This window comes from Phacochoerus africanus, chromosome 1 (assembly GCF_016906955.1).
Source record: "Phacochoerus africanus isolate WHEZ1 chromosome 1, ROS_Pafr_v1, whole genome shotgun sequence".
NCBI classification, from domain to species: domain Eukaryota; kingdom Metazoa; phylum Chordata; class Mammalia; order Artiodactyla; family Suidae; genus Phacochoerus; species Phacochoerus africanus.
Window position 1 is genome coordinate 50,520,867 of NC_062544.1, and position 16,020 is coordinate 50,536,886.

General features: G+C 35.9%; 1 protein-coding gene across 1 annotated transcript in view; it reads left to right on the plus strand.

Annotated features, from left to right (window-relative positions):
- The window catches only part of HCN1 (hyperpolarization activated cyclic nucleotide gated potassium channel 1), a 175,842-nt gene that overhangs the window by 108,970 nt on the left and 50,852 nt on the right, over positions 1-16,020 (plus strand). The window contains exon 5 of the mRNA XM_047799355.1: positions 15,152-15,392. Within this exon, the coding sequence (XP_047655311.1) occupies positions 15,152-15,392 (241 nt within the window). The remainder of the gene's footprint in view (positions 1-15,151; positions 15,393-16,020) is intronic.

A 16,020-nucleotide genomic window follows, 5' to 3' on the forward strand; every position in this document is an offset into this window, starting at 1 on the left:
CAAGAAATGTAGGAAGTCACATATGGTTAATTGCCAGAGAAAAGCAGAAATTACAGTCAAAATTCAAAACGGATTAAAGATTTAAATGCATGGACCTGAAATCATGAAACTCCTGGAAGAAAACATAGGGAAGAAAAGCTTCTTGCCATGGGTCTTGACAATGATTTTGTGGCTAATATATCTAAAGCACAAGCAAAATAGTAAAAAATAAGTAGGACTCCATCAAACTAAAAAGCTTCTGCATAGCAAAAGAAATGGTCAACACAGTGCAAAGACAACCTATGGAACAGGAAAAAATATTTGCAATCCACATATCTGATAAGGGGTTAATATTCAAAATATATAAGTAATTCATACAACTCAATAGCACAAAAAATTATCCAAGTGGAAAATGAGCAAAGGACCTGAAGAGACTTTTTTTTCCAAAGAAGATATTCACGTGGCCAGCAGGTATATGGAAAGGTGCTCGATTTCACTAATCATTAGAGAAATGCAAATCAAAACCACAGTGAGATGTTACTTCACACCTGGTAGAATGGCTGTTATCAAAGGACAAGATGTAATGTGCTGGGGAGAATGTGGAGAAAAAGGAATTGCGTGAACAGGGGAAGGGTCATGGAGAAGATACTTTGTGTCACTGAGCAAAAGCAGATTACCAGGTCAGTTCCTTGATTTTTCCTAACATGGCTTCATTATTTCCCCCCCTCACCCAGTATTTTTCTGGGTGGCAGTGTTTATTTCTAGGACGTCAACTAATTCCTATATAATTACTATATAATCCCACTTATGAAGCCTCTGGAATAAGCAAATTCATAGCAACACAGAGTAGAATAGAAGGTATCAGAGAGTAAGAAGAGGAAAAAAGGGGGAGTTAGAGTTTAAAGTACACAGAATGTTGAGACTGATAAAACTTTCAGGTATGGATAGTGGTGATGGTTACACAACATTGTGAATATACTTGTGAATTGGTCACTTGGAATTGGTTAAAATTATGAATAGTGTTGTATATATTATAAACATCTAAAAATTAATTTTATAAAATAGCACCCAGTCCTAGAACTGTAGTCCTGATCTCCAAAGCCGTTTCCATCCGCCTGTAGCTCTTGTCATCTGAATGCCTATGACACGTCACACCCAATACAAAAATAAATTTTTTTTCACGTAGCTAAATTTTTGGGGATTTATTTCAGCCCAGACTGAAGAGCCCAGCTGTTGTTGAAGTGTGCAGGTTGTGTTCCACACCTCCTCAGAGTGGTCCTCACTGGATCCTGCCACTGCCTCACTCTCAGAGCTGAGGTGCTGCTATCTTTTTTATTGTTCTGCAATGTGCCTTTTATTTTAAAGGGAAATCAGTAAGAGGTTAGGCTTAATTTAAAACTTATTCACTTTATAGAAATATTTTCTTAATGTATCTATATCTCATCTTTACATTGCTTACTGTTTGGCTTTATCACACATTTTCATGAACATATAGTTATACGTTTCTTTAGTTTTGTTACAATTAACCTCAATTTTCCCCCTGGATATTTTTCTAATCCTTTTAGGATCTTTACCATTTCTCATATGTCTTTTTTTCCCTTTTTTAAAAATTGAACTGTAGTTGATTTACAATGTCATGTAGGTTTCATGTGTACAACAAAGTGATTCAATTATCAGATTCTTCCCCCTTGCATGTTGTTGGAGAATATTGAGTATAGTTCCCTGTGTAGGTCCTTACTGATTATCGACTTTATATGTAGGAGTGTGTATATATTAATCCCAAACTCCTAATAATTTGTCCTTTCTCCTCTTTCCCTTTTGGTAACCTTAAGTTCATTTTCTATGTGTGTGAGTCTATTTCTGTTTTGTGTACAAGTTCATTTCTATCATGAGGAGATGTTGTATATTTATACATGGGATATTACTCAGCCATAAAAAAAAGAATGTAATAATGCTATTTGCAGCAACATGGATGGCCCTGGAAATTATCATACTAAATCATACAAAGATAAATATCATGTGATATTGCTATGTCTTGACAAATACTCAGAGTGGGCATCCTTCCTACCATGCTTTGCCTAGCTGCAATCACAAAATACCACAGTGGTTTAATAACAGAAATTGATTGTCTCCCACTTCCATGGGATGGAAGTCCAAGGTCAAGGTGTCAGCAGATTTAGGTTCTTCTCAGGCCTCTCTCCTTGGCTGGCAGATGGTCACCCTTCTCTTTGTGTGTCCAATTTCCTCTTCTTAAGAGAACAGAGGTCAGGAGTTCCCTTCGTGGACCAGCAGAAACGAATCTGACTAGGAACCATGAGGTTGTGGGTTCGATTCCTGGCCTCCCTCAGTGGGTTAAGGATCCCGCTTTGCCATTAGCTGTGGTGTACTCAGACCTGATGTTGCTGTGGTGTATGCCAGCAGCTGTAACCCTAACCTGGGAACCTCCATATGCCACGAGCGCGGCCCTAAAAAGAAAAAAAAAAAAAAGAGAGAACAGAGGTCAGATTGCGTTAGGCCCCATCCTAACAGCTTCATTTTAACTTCCATCTCCTCTTTCAAGGTCCTACCTCTAAATGCAGTCACATGCTGAGGTACTGGGAGTTACAGCTCCAACTCATGAATTCTGAGGTGTCACAGTTCAGCCCATACCACATGCAGTTCCCGATACGATCTAACTGAAGTGATAGATAAATTAATGTTTAATATGTTTTAGAGTGCCTCCCTGGTTTTAGGGTATGGCCTAATTTCCTGTGTATTTTGCACATGTACATATACTGTTAGGCAGGGGTTATTTCTATTGCTGACCTGTTAGCAATGAAAAGGAATTTAGGTGGGTAATATTATAAAATTTTAAATATAGGTTTTTATCAAAGTCTTCAAATCATCTCTCAGTCTTCTAATTCACTGTACTATCTACTGCCCCATTGTAATACTATTTTTTTAGTTTAGTTGTTTAATATATTTGCTGTATTTGACAGTCCAAATTAATCTGTTTTTACCCTGTCAAGTAGGTTTCACTCCTGTTCCCCAAATCACTCTTACACCTTGCTTATAGTTTGTAGGCCACTGAAACTGCACTCTGCTGATATTCACACAAATCCTCACTTGAGCCTCCCCCTAAGATTACGGAGTGGGGCAGGGATACTAAGTCTCTAGTGTGTAAAACTGTCCTTGTTAGTATATAATTTTTTCATTTAGTATTTTTTGGTCTGTTTGTCCACCTTTTTTTTCTATATAATCAAATTTAAGTGAATGCTGGGTGAATTTTTTTGTCATCTGCTGATATCCTGCATGGTACCTGAGTAATATGTTTCTATATTGTAGGAAGGCAAAACAGTAAGAGTACCAAATTAGATGCATATGAGAAGTGTACCTACAGAAAACGTTAAAATTTTTGAATCTGTATCTCTTAAAATCCATCTTGTTCTGATCTATCCTTTACAAGCAGACAGATTTCATTTAAGCCACTTAATTATAATTTACCACTTGCATATGCAGAGATTTTAGGCTAATTACCTTTTAACTCATACATTTCTTTTAGCTGAGCCACAGCTATTCAATGCTGGATCCTTAACCCACTGAGCCACCAAGGAACTCCTACACCCCCCTTTTTTTGGCCTTACCTGAAGCATGCAGAAGTTCTCATGGCAGGGATGGAACCCATGCCACAAATGTGATAATGCAGAATCCTTAACCATTAGGCCACTAGGGAACCCTCTTAACTCATAAATTAAAGAGACTATGAATGTATTAATTTATAATATAGCAGAGTTTCAAAACAAGAAAGCATGAAAAATACTAAAGCTTGCCAATATTTAAGAGGCCATTGTAGACTATGTTTCTCTCTCTCCATCGCTATTGGATTTTTCATAATATAATTATGATTAACAGAAGATGGAATGTTGTGTGGCCATTAAAAAGAATGGCAAGGAGTTCCTGTTGTGGCTTATTGGCTTAAGAACCCGATGTAGTCACCGTGAGGATGCAGGTTCAGTCCCTGGCCTTGCTCAGTTGGTTAAGGATCCAGTGTAGCTATAAGCCATGGCAGAGGTTGCAAATGCAGTTCAGATCTGGTATTGATGTAGCTGTGGCATAGGTCTCAGCTGCAGCTCTGACTCAACCCCTAGCCCAGTACCTTCCATATGCCACAGGTGTGGCTGTAAAAAGAAAAAAAAAAGTTTAAAAGAATGGCAATGAGAAATAAATCTCAAAATGGGAAATATTTTATGTTATAAAAGTGAGGAGAAAAGAAAACAAATATTGAATGTGTATAATGATTACAACTATGTTAAGGTGAATAAAAGATTGTATTAAAAGAATCCATAAATAAAATAATTTCAATAAGGGGATGAAAATATAGAGTTCTTAATCTTTTATATATTTTAAGGGATATGTGAATATACATTTTTAAGCTTTTTAAAAGTACAATTTGCTAATACAAAAATTGATTACTCTTTCTTCTTTAATGAGATAGAAAACCACAGTAAACTAAAATTGAGGCGCCCTCTACTAATTCATCAATCCTTACTTTCTTGTCTCTAACTCTTTAGCTTCCCCCAAATAAATATTAAAGTTTTATTTCTTACCTTTGGATTTTATTACATAATTTTACCTACAAATTATTTAGGATTTATAAAAAGAGTTAAATGGTCTCTTTAAAAAAAATAAGATTATCCCAACTAGAGAAACAACTCATCATAAATCCTGCCTGATAGTGACACAGATATAAAGGGAATGCCTTGAGTTTAAAGAATTAAAGCAGATACGTAACCTAGTAGTCAATATTTAAATAAATGTTTAAAACATTTCCAAGCATGAGATTTTTATGGGCTGATTTCCTTATACATGCAGTCACTCATAATTTAGAAGACAAACCACCAGATCAATATAAACCAGCTGGAAATGCTGAGGGAATTTTTTTTTTTAACTTCACCCCTGTGTTTCCTTTGAAAAAAATAGAATGTGTATTTAATTTACAATTCACTTTCCAAATTTATTATATCATTAGAAAGGCTGTGTTATAAGAATCCTATATTTTATTTCTTGATTTTGGCCAAAGGGGATTTTCACTGACTATGCCCTAAGACTATCTTGTCATTTTTATCTTCTGAATCCCTGCACCTATCTTGACTTTAATCTTTAATAATCAGTTCTGCCACTGAATTTTCTTTAAATCTGACCTAGTATCCTCTTAACAAATTACCTTGGCATCTTTGTTTTTTTTTTTTTTTGAATTTTATAGAATATATAGTCTCTACCATTCATTTGATTTCAACAGATATTGTTTTTAATACAACTATCAAATATAATGGTTAATAATATATAACATTTAGTGAACTTTGTTAAATGCTTTACTTGAGTTATTGAGTTAAATAATCACCCTTATCCATAATAGACTTGCTAGTATTATCTCTATTTTATGGGTGAAAAGATTAAGATTTGAAGAGTATGAGTCACTTTCTACAAGCACTGAGTCAGTCAGTTTTGGAATCAGGGATTGAGTTCAGACACACCACACATACACACACACACACACACACACACACACACACACACACTGCAGAGAGAGAAGATCTAACTCATGCTTATTTTATTTTTCAAAATTATTTTATGCTGAATATACGAATATATGTATCTTCCTTCCTCAACTAGAAGTAAACTTTCAGATATCTCATTATTTTAGGAAGCATGGTTTTCACATCTGACTGCTTATGACTTGAAGTGTGTTATTAAAAGCAGAGATTTTAGAGGCATATCCTTTGGCGATTGAGATTCGGATTCTCTGAATTTGGATTAGAGTCTTGTAAACTGTATTTTAGAAAAATATTTGGGTTGTGATGATCGTCGTACAACTAAAATGTAATAAAATTCATTGAGTAATAAAAAATAAAAAATAATTTTAAAAAAGAAAAGAAAAATATCATAAATACATTCAGGGAGAAGAATGCCATCTTTGGCAGGTCATCGAAGCCATTTATTTTTTTCCTTATTGATGCTGTCTTCATGAGAGCCATAAGGGCAAGGCCCAGACTAATCTTGAATATGTTCTGTTATTTCCAAGAATGGCTCTACATCACTCCCAAAAACCCAAACTTTACCCCACTCTGGGCATTTTCTATGCACCTGTGTTGCACTGGACACTTAAGAAGCCATTTCAGAAGTGTCCCTTCCAGGACACTAAGGAGTACTCAGCAGCTGATACGGATGTTTTTATTGTACTTATTTATTGCCTCACAAACTTCATTTAGTGGTCTTAAAGGTACTGATTGCAGATGATGTTCTTAGAGCTTTTCAGTGAGGTCTCTTAAAAAACTGTGGTTAGTGACTTCCAGATATTGATTTACTCTTCTTATAAGTTTTAGGATCTAAATCTAATCTTTCCAAGAGTCAAACTAAACAATTTTTACTCTTCTATGAAAGTTACACACACTCTGTTTCACCTCTCTCTTCAAAGTATAAATAAATATTGAAAAATTATACTTTAATATTTGTCTTACTGGATTCTTCAGTGAATAAAATATTTAACATGAAGGCTTAGAAAAATCTAGAACTGCATTCCACTTTCCAAACTCTCTTACATATTACCTCATGTTTGTTTTGCAGTAGTGCTCTCTGTCCAGTAGAAATGTAACATGAATCACATATCATTTTAAATTTTCAAGTAGTTACATTTTAAGAAAAAGAAATATGTGAAATTAAGTGTAATACATTTTGTTAACTAAATATTCTCTCAGTATGTAATCAATATAAAAACATCATTAATGAGAAAGTATACATTCTTTTTTTATATTGTCTTCTGTCTTTTTACATTAAATCTCCTTATTTTTTTAATTAACTCTTGTATAGATTCAGCCACCGATGCTCCGTTATTCCCCTCCATCATTTGTGACTATGTTCTGGGGGTTCGAGGAAATGAGTGCGTGTTGACTAGGAGGCTTATTTATCAATATCATTCTAAATCATTTAGTTATGCTTTAAAATGTTTTTTGTTTTCTTCCATATTTACCTTTCACCTAATTTCTAGTACAAAGGAAATACTCATTTACCAGACATATAAATGAATGCTGATAATTAAAGATAAAATTAAATGAGTACATAAAGGAAATATTATTTTTCTTGGTTTCACAATAATTGTAGCTAATTATTGTCAAAGCAGCTATATTTTTATAGAAATTGAATCACATATAATAAACCAAATGATTCTTTTTATATATTTTTTACTAGATTCTTATATTTTTGAAGAATTCGCTGACAGTAAATATATTGCCATGTAACAGCTTGCCTTGAAAATATCTATACTGCATAAAACATGGCATTCAATTTGGTTAAAGATGTAAATAATCTTAGAAATACCTTGAAACAAAAAGGCAATAGATATTTGTCTGAATTGGGTAAAGTTTTAGATTTAAAAAATTATAAAAGACTAAAAGTCACTATTTGGTTTCATACCAAAACATAAGGAATTGCAAAATATAAGGTTGTAGGTTAATTCTAAGTGCTGAGCTTTGTGACTTTAATCCAGGTAATAGAGGGGCCCCATGGTGGCCTTGAATGAACAGCGGCTGGGAAGTCACAGGCAGTGATTAGTTTCTCTAGTCGTATTCTAGCTCTGTGGCTTGGGCAATCTCTTTCCTTTCTCTAGGCTTCACCATCTTCATTCCTTTGTATATGTGGGAAATAAAATCAAATTCAAGTCTCTTCTTTGGTTGTTCTCTAAAGTAAATGACATAATATGAGGTACCTGCTTAAATTGGCATTTAGCAAATGTTATTCCCTTTCTTTTTTCTTCCACCTCCCATCTCTAACTTGTCCAATTAAATCACAGTATTCCTTTGGAGGTTATGGAGGGAGAACCAGAAATATTGAAGCCACAAATGGCCAGAAACATTTCCTAAAAGGGAGAAGTAAAGGCCCACATTTCACTGTCCCCATAGCACAAGACCTACCCCACAAACAACAACTACAACTACCGGTCTCCTCTCTTTTCTTACATTCCCTTGATTTATAGTTTAAAGATCTCAGAGTGTATTGGTTTACAAAGCCAGTCAGATAGTCTAATTGTATGAAATAGCGTGTTTTAAAAACTGTGGCAAACTGGAACATGGATGTCAAGTAAAGACTCTCAAATTCGGATCTTTAGAAATAATTGCTCTGAGAGAAATAAAAACAGCCAAGTGTGTAGCCATCATTTTGCTACCTCACATGTCAAGCTTTCAAAAGGTATGCAGTTTGAAAGAATAAATTTATGGCTGATATCAGAATCTTCAGGGTTTTGGTGCAAAGGTAAGAGGACTTCTTAGAACCCTTTAAGCTAAGTTATTGAGCTGGGCTGCTCAACAAACCATATTTCTTCCTCTTATATGTGTGTTAATATCTTGGCATGTTACTCAATATCTTCTATAACGTGGGACAGTAATAATACCTAAGGCATAGGATTTTGTGAGGATAAAATAAATTAATACTTGTAAAGCTTTGTTTAAAGCAACACCTGGAACCAGCAAGAACTCAATAAATATTGTCTCTTATTTTTATTGTGTTCATTCTTAAAATTATCTCTGCCTTAAAGAAACCCCTATTTATTCTGTTTTGATTCTAACTACCCCAGGCTACTGAATTAGGAGAAAAAAAAAAAAATAGCACAACATCAGCAGCATTGTTTTACAATAGGATGTTCTAGGTGATAAAGTGTCACTTGATGTGAATTTGACCATATGTATTTTACTTATTTCTACAGTTAATATAGAAGTCTGCTTGTCTTGGTGCTGTTTGAATGTCTGATGTATGTTCTTAGAAGGAAGCTCTTGTGGGCTCTGCACAGTCTAAAAATACAGAGTGTGTTGGGTATAGGGATTTAGTAATGTAACAGCGGCTCTGTTTTGTTAAGATTATGATTCATTATTATAATGATGGTGATTATATTTATAGCTACTATGCTTAAAACTTTTTAGAACTATACAGTGTTGAATAAAATTATGTAGAATGAAGGTGAACTAAATGTTTCACAAAAATGGAACTTTCCACAATGATACTTCTCAATAAAGAATTGTAGTGCTAGAAGGAGCCTTAAAATATTGCTATTCTTTTTAATAACAAACAAGATGTTGCTTAAAATTTCCCAGGGTCTCAAAGTATGCATGATTCCAAAGCACAGATTTATGGTTAAAACAAATCCTCTTGAAGCAATCTAAATATATCAAATCACATTTTTTCTGATTGGCATAAAGTTAAACAAACTAGGAATCAAATTACCAACAAAATAATAACAATAAGAGATACCATTGAAAGCAAAAGGGCAAACCACAGATAGGGAGAATATATTTGCCATGCATATCCCAACAAAAATCTCCTGTCAAGAATAAAAAATAAGGAGTTCCTGTCGTGGCGCAGTGGTTAACGAATCCGACTAGGAACCATGAGGTTGCGGGTTCGGTCCCTGCCCTTGCTCAGTGGGTTAATGATCCGGTGTTGCCGTGAGCTGCGGTATAGGTCGCAGACGCAGCTCGGATCCTGCATTGCTGTGGCTGTGGCGTAGGCCTGTGGCTACAGCTCCAATTCAACCCCTAGCCTGGGAACCTCCATGTGCGGCAGGAGCGACCCAAGAAATGGCAGAAAGACAAAAAAATAAAAAATAAAAAAAATAAAAAATAAGCCCTACAATAGAAGAGGCAAGGGAACACTTTACCAAGCAGAATATTCATCCAATAAGCCTAGGAAAATATGTATAACATTAATCATTTGGGGAATGTAAAATAAAACCACAATGAGAAAAAAATTAAATAAGGTATCTCTACATAACCTACAAATGGCTAAAATTTTAAAAAGTGATAACACCAAAATTTTCCAAAGATATAGGACAACTGAAACTTTATATATTGATGGTATACGAGAAAAATAATCCAGTCATTTTAGAAAACTTTTGACGGTATTTACCAAAGTTAAATATATGCTTATCCTATTACCCAGCAATTCAGAGTGTTCATAACAGGTTTATTTTATTAGCCTAAAATGGAAACAGCTAAATGTCATGAAGAGTAGAATGGAGAAATAAATTGTGGCTTAGTCAGATAATGGAACACATCCTGAAATATAAAAAAAGAGCTGCCACCATATAGCAACAGGGATGAATCACACTGACGTCATGATGAGCAAAGGACACAAGACACAAAAGACCCTGCAATGTATGATGCCACTTATATGAATGTCAAGTACAAGTAAAACTGATAAAAGTCAGAATAGCTAGAACCTCTAGGGTTGATTGGAAAGGAAAAAAAGGAAGTCTTCTGAGAAATGTTCTATATGTGGATCTAGGTAGTTATATAGTTTCACATATTTGAAAAATTTACATAAGATTTATGTACATTTAAGATTTGTGCACTTACTATATCTGTGTTATACTTTAAAAAAATGCTCTCTACACTGTGACCCAACAATGAACATGAATAATCCATTAGCAAAATAATGGGAAAGCCTATGAAAAAGGAAGAACTTGGATCTTAAAAAAACTGACATTATGTCAAAATCATCATAAAATGCAGATGACGTTTGTTGTATTATGCTGTTTTGTTTAATAGATGAAAGTTGATTTATTTGGAATCTGAATAGATTTGTCTGTTTTCTCCTACTTTTTAATTTACTCAGTCATTGATTTATATAGTATAGACTCATTTATTTTACACTTTGAGATTAAACCAATATTACGTTATTTATTTTGTTATTCAAATTGTTACAGTGTTAGTTTGGTAGCCTTTCAGTTGCCCCCTTTGAAATATCTTTTTCATTGTGACGGGTTTTTTGGTTGATGTTTTTGCTTGTTTCTTTATTCTTTTCTATCACAGCCATACTTTCTAGCATAAGATGCTTCAGTAAAGAAATAATTGTATTTTTTAAGTTACGGAGTAAGCTTCGTACCTTGGTGTACCTTATTATTAAGGTCAGGGCCATGCGTATGATTCCCTCAGGGAGTGAGCATTCCTCAAACATATAGACGATACTCATAACACAGCCCAGACATATTGCTAAAAAAGCTCATTATAACAGCTGCCATAAAGAATCTGAATGGAAGAGTTCCCGTCGTGGCTCAGTGGTTAGTGAATCCGACTAGGAACCATGAGGTTTCAGGTTCGATCCCTGGCCTTGCTCAGTGGGTTAAGGATCTGGCATTCTGGTATTGCCGTGGTCTGTGATGTAGGTCACAGAGACAGCTCAGATCCCACGTTGCTGTAGTTGTGGCGTAGGCTGGCGGCTACAGCTCTGATTAGACCCCTAGCTTGGGAACCTCCATATGCCTCGGGTGCGGCCCTAGAAAAGGCAAAAAGACAAAAAAAAAAATCTGAATAGAGAGTAGAGCTATTAATAACTGTGTGTTTTATTTAAGTCAGTGGGTTATAGGGACCTTTGATTGATGGAGGTGAAGCTCTAAAAGTCTTGTTTTACTAATAGAGAGGTATTAATAACTTAACTAAACATGTTCTCTCTAAGAAAATGTTCTATAAAGAAATGCGATTGATGGAGAAGAGCTTTTAAAATTTTGCTTAACTTCTAGACTCACTTGATTTTTTTCCATTTTACAGACTTGTGGTTGCCAGAGTGGAGAGGGAGGGAGTGAAATGGACTGGGAGTTTGGGATTGGTAAATGCAAACAATTACATTTAAAATGGATAAGCAATGAGGTCCTACTCTATAGCACTGGAAACTATATCCAGTCTCTTGTGGTAGAACATGATGGAAGATAGTATGAGAAGAAGAATATATAGATATGTATGACTGGGTTACTATGCTGTACAGCAGAAGTTGGCACAACACTGTAAAGCAACTATACTTTAATTAAAAAAAAAACTACACACCCTCAAAGCAAGCAGATTTCATGGGAAAAGGGAGAGCTTTTAAATATAAATGTTTCTTTTTTACATCTTTTTCTATCAAATATTTGCTACAATTTACAGTTTTAATCAGATAGTATTCTCCTAGAAGTAAAAGTTCCACAGAGACAGAGAAAATGAGTGGATTCCTTCAGTCAATAACAATAATATGAAATTATCTTTGCAGTGATAGAATCAAGGCAGTTCCATTGGTGCACCTGAATATGGCACACATCATAGAAAAAGAGTTTTTCATACAAATAAAGATCAGTTCAGTTGTTTGCAAAATGTACTTTTCAATTATTTTCTAAAACAAAAGGTGAGAAAACAGTGGAGAGAAGAATTTGTATAGTTCAAATATAAGAATATTGATGAAAAGATTCCCTATTTTATTATTTTCACTTGAAAACCCTTATTTTCTTTGCAGTTTCCCACACTGTATTTTTTATGTCATTTTACATGTGAAACTGTTACCTTCATAACAACCAATTCTGTCATTTTAATGACATATCTGTCTTCTTTTAACTCATGTGGTACCTTGAGTACCTTGAATGTTTTATCTTTTATCTTTATGTGATTTTTGTATAGAAGTATTTTGAATAGTAAAAAGCATACTTTAATACATATAATCTCAAGCTATTTGCTTAAGAAAACATTCTAAGAGGCTACTACACAGCTTGTGGCAACGCTGAATCCTTAACCCACTGAGCAAGGCCAGGGATTGAACTTGCATCCTCATGGAGACTACGTCAGGTTCTTAACCCACTAAGCCACAGTGGGAACCCCTGCATTCCAGTAGTTTTTTGTTTGTTTGGGTTTTTGGGATTTTTTTTTTTTGCTTTTTAGGGCTGCACCCACGGCATATAGAGGTTCCCAGGCTAGGGGTCGAATCAGAGCTACAGCTGGCGACTTACGCCATGCCACAGCCACAGCAACACCAGATCTGAGTCACATCTTCAACCTACACCACAGCTCATAGCAACGCTGGATCCATAATCCACTGAGGGAGGCCAGGGATCGAACCTGCATCCTCACAGATGCTAGTCAGATTCGTTCTCACTGAGCCATGACGGGAACTCCAGGAACTCCTGCATTCTATTAGCTTTAAGCATCCACTTCCCAATAGGAGTAAAACTGGGCTTTGTGAGCACTTTTTTTCCACTACTAAAGCTCCATCTTTCTTCCATTTTTTCCTTCCTTCTCTCCTTCTTTCTGTTTTCCTTCCTCTCATCCATTCATCCATGCAGGCACACTTAATGATCACTTAATATGTGCTGAGCTTACTGTAGCCTCCCAACTGCCATCTCAGCTCTTCAGTACCAGTTAGAATTGACCACAAAATGACCACTTTGCATTATTGGGCTTGGGTGACATTGCACCAAGTACCATATGAAACACCCTTCAAATTGAAATAACAACTTGTTATTGTTGTTATATTCACTTTCTGGTTCTTTCTGCTGATTTTTAAATATTTTACCATCCTCCATGGAATCCCACTATTAGAGATACTTCTCTGTTCTTCTGAACTCACAACATATTATTGAGAATGAAACATCTTCTTTACCACGGTGGACCCAAAATTGTGTGCCCTCTGCATCAGCTCGAATTTTTTTAACTATCCTGGAATAATATCAGGTTATTTTATGAAATAAGATTGGGGAAAATTTTTTCCCAGTCTTGGAATCTAGAAGTTTATATTCCCAAAGCAGGAGTTCTAGATCTCTGAATATCGCTGAATACTTCTGAATCTTTTTGCCCTTTTCCCACTTCTTAGCAGAAATGACTTCGTTTCCTATGTCCCTTAAACAAGATCACAAATTCAGGTCCAACCCTTTTCTTTGGGGGCTCTTTAGAAAAGATATATATGAGAAATGGCATCATGGTAAAATTTAGATTCCCATTGCTTATTCTGTCCCATATCTGAATTTCAGGGTTAAAAATGGTTGGTCCCAGAGTTCCTGTTGTGGCTCAGCAGGTTAAGGACTCAATGTTGTCTCTGTGAGGATGTGGGCTCCATCCCTGGCCTGGCCGAATGGGTTAGTGAACTGTTGTTGCCATAAACTGTGGCATAGGCCCCATGTGTGGCTTGGATCTGGTGTTACCTGGCTGTGGCTCAGGCCAGCAGCTACAGCTCCAATTCGATCCCTGGCCCCGGAAACTTCCATATGCTGCAGGTGCAGCCATAAAAAAAAAAAAAAGAGAGAGAGAGAGAGATTGGTCCCATATCCCTATGTTGGCTCATAATGATGGCACTATGCCTAATCTGGGCTAGAATCCACAGAATGAAATCAAACATATAAATCTCCTAATTTAGAGTTGACCTGATCCCAGAAATAAAACAAACCATTCAGGAAAAGGAAAATATGGCCTCTGTCCAGTCCAAAACTTCCAATGGAAACCCAGGAGGTTTTGGAAAGAGAGATTTTTCTGATGCAACCCAGAAACATTGATTTAAATAATTACAGATTATAGTTAGAGTCTCCTTTGAGTAATGTGAACAACAGTAAGTCTCTTTGCTTTAATGTGAACAATGGTAAGAAAAAACATCAAAATCCTGTTGGCACTTTATTGGCAGCTGCGCCCTGTCCTGACAAAACTCCTATAAGTAGGTACATGTTAGATTGTTCAACACAAATGTACCACAGAAGCAGTAATGTATTGGCTAATAGGAAGTGATGTGGGAGTTCCCATCGTGGTGCAGTGGTTAACGAATCCAACTAGGAACCATGAGGTTGCAGGTTCGATCCCTGGCCTTGGGTGAAGGATCTGGCGTTGCTGTGAGCTGTGGTGTAGGTCGCAGATGCGGCTCAGATCCCACGTTGCTGTGGCTCTGGCGTAGGCTGGCGGCTACAGCTCTGATTCGACCCCTAGCCTGGGAACCTCCACATGCTGCAGGTGCGGCCCTAGAAAAAGGCAAAAAGACAAAAAAAAAAGGAAGTGATGTGGCTTCCTTCATAAAAACAGATAAAAAAGAGACTAAAAATCTTCCATATTTTAGTTCTAATTTTATATAAAGCATAAGAAAAGAATGGGAAATTATAAAATGTAAACTTGTATATATTTAGTTTACATTTACTGAGTCTGTATTACATGGCCATGCTATTCTACATGCTGGTAATACAACATCGAAATGCAAAAATAAAACACAATCCCTGGCTTTGAAGAAGCATATAAATTGTTAGAATTTAATATTTTTGGTACTTAATTTAAATTACAATGTAATGCTATGCATAGATTTTTAATTTCAGCACATGTTTTTCTTCCTGTTATGACTAATATCTCTCTTAATATTTGTTTACTCTTGCCATCTTTAGGAAATAGTCAACTTCAACTGCCGAAAACTAGTGGCTACAATGCCTCTTTTTGCTAACGCGGATCCTAATTTCGTGACTGCCATGCTGAGCAAATTGAGATTTGAGGTGTTTCAACCTGGAGATTATATCATACGAGAAGGAGCTGTGGGTAAAAAAATGTATTTCATTCAACATGGCGTTGCTGGTGTCATCACAAAATCCAGTAAAGAAATGAAGCTGACAGATGGCTCTTACTTTGGAGGTTAGTAAAAAAGAAAATGCAACTGAGGTGAAATCTCATTTGCTTGCAGTATGTATCTTGATCAGAATTTTGGAGATGTCAGAATGTTGATTTGTTTGTTCTGCATACATACTTGTATGTGAATTCTGATAAAACTGTCTATAGTGGGATGTTTTCACATTTCAGAGTCACATGTTCAGGGTATACGCTTTTACCTCCGTAATAGTTAGACTATTGTTTCATCCTCTTGAACTGAAACCAAGGAACAATTGCTTAGACCGGTGGAAAGTATGTTTTTCTCTCACACAAAAGTCCCAGGAGGGTTAGATGGCTCTCCCCGAGACAATATTTAGGCACCCAGATTTCATTGATTTTGTTGGTTTGCCATCTTCTACAGTGTGCTCCTCATTTATACAAAAGGAATTAGTTCTTCTCCACACTATAGGCCACAGGAGTGGGGTGGAAGGGACAGAGGAAGTGAAGATTGAGCAGCTTCTTTTTAGATGTATGTCTAGAATGGCCAGTCTCACTGCAATTCACATCTGATTGGTCAGAATTTATCTACGATAGCACCTCTAGGCATAAGGAAGGCTAGGAAATGTAGCTTCTACTTGAGTGGTGTATTAGTTGGGATTTTCTAGAGAAACAG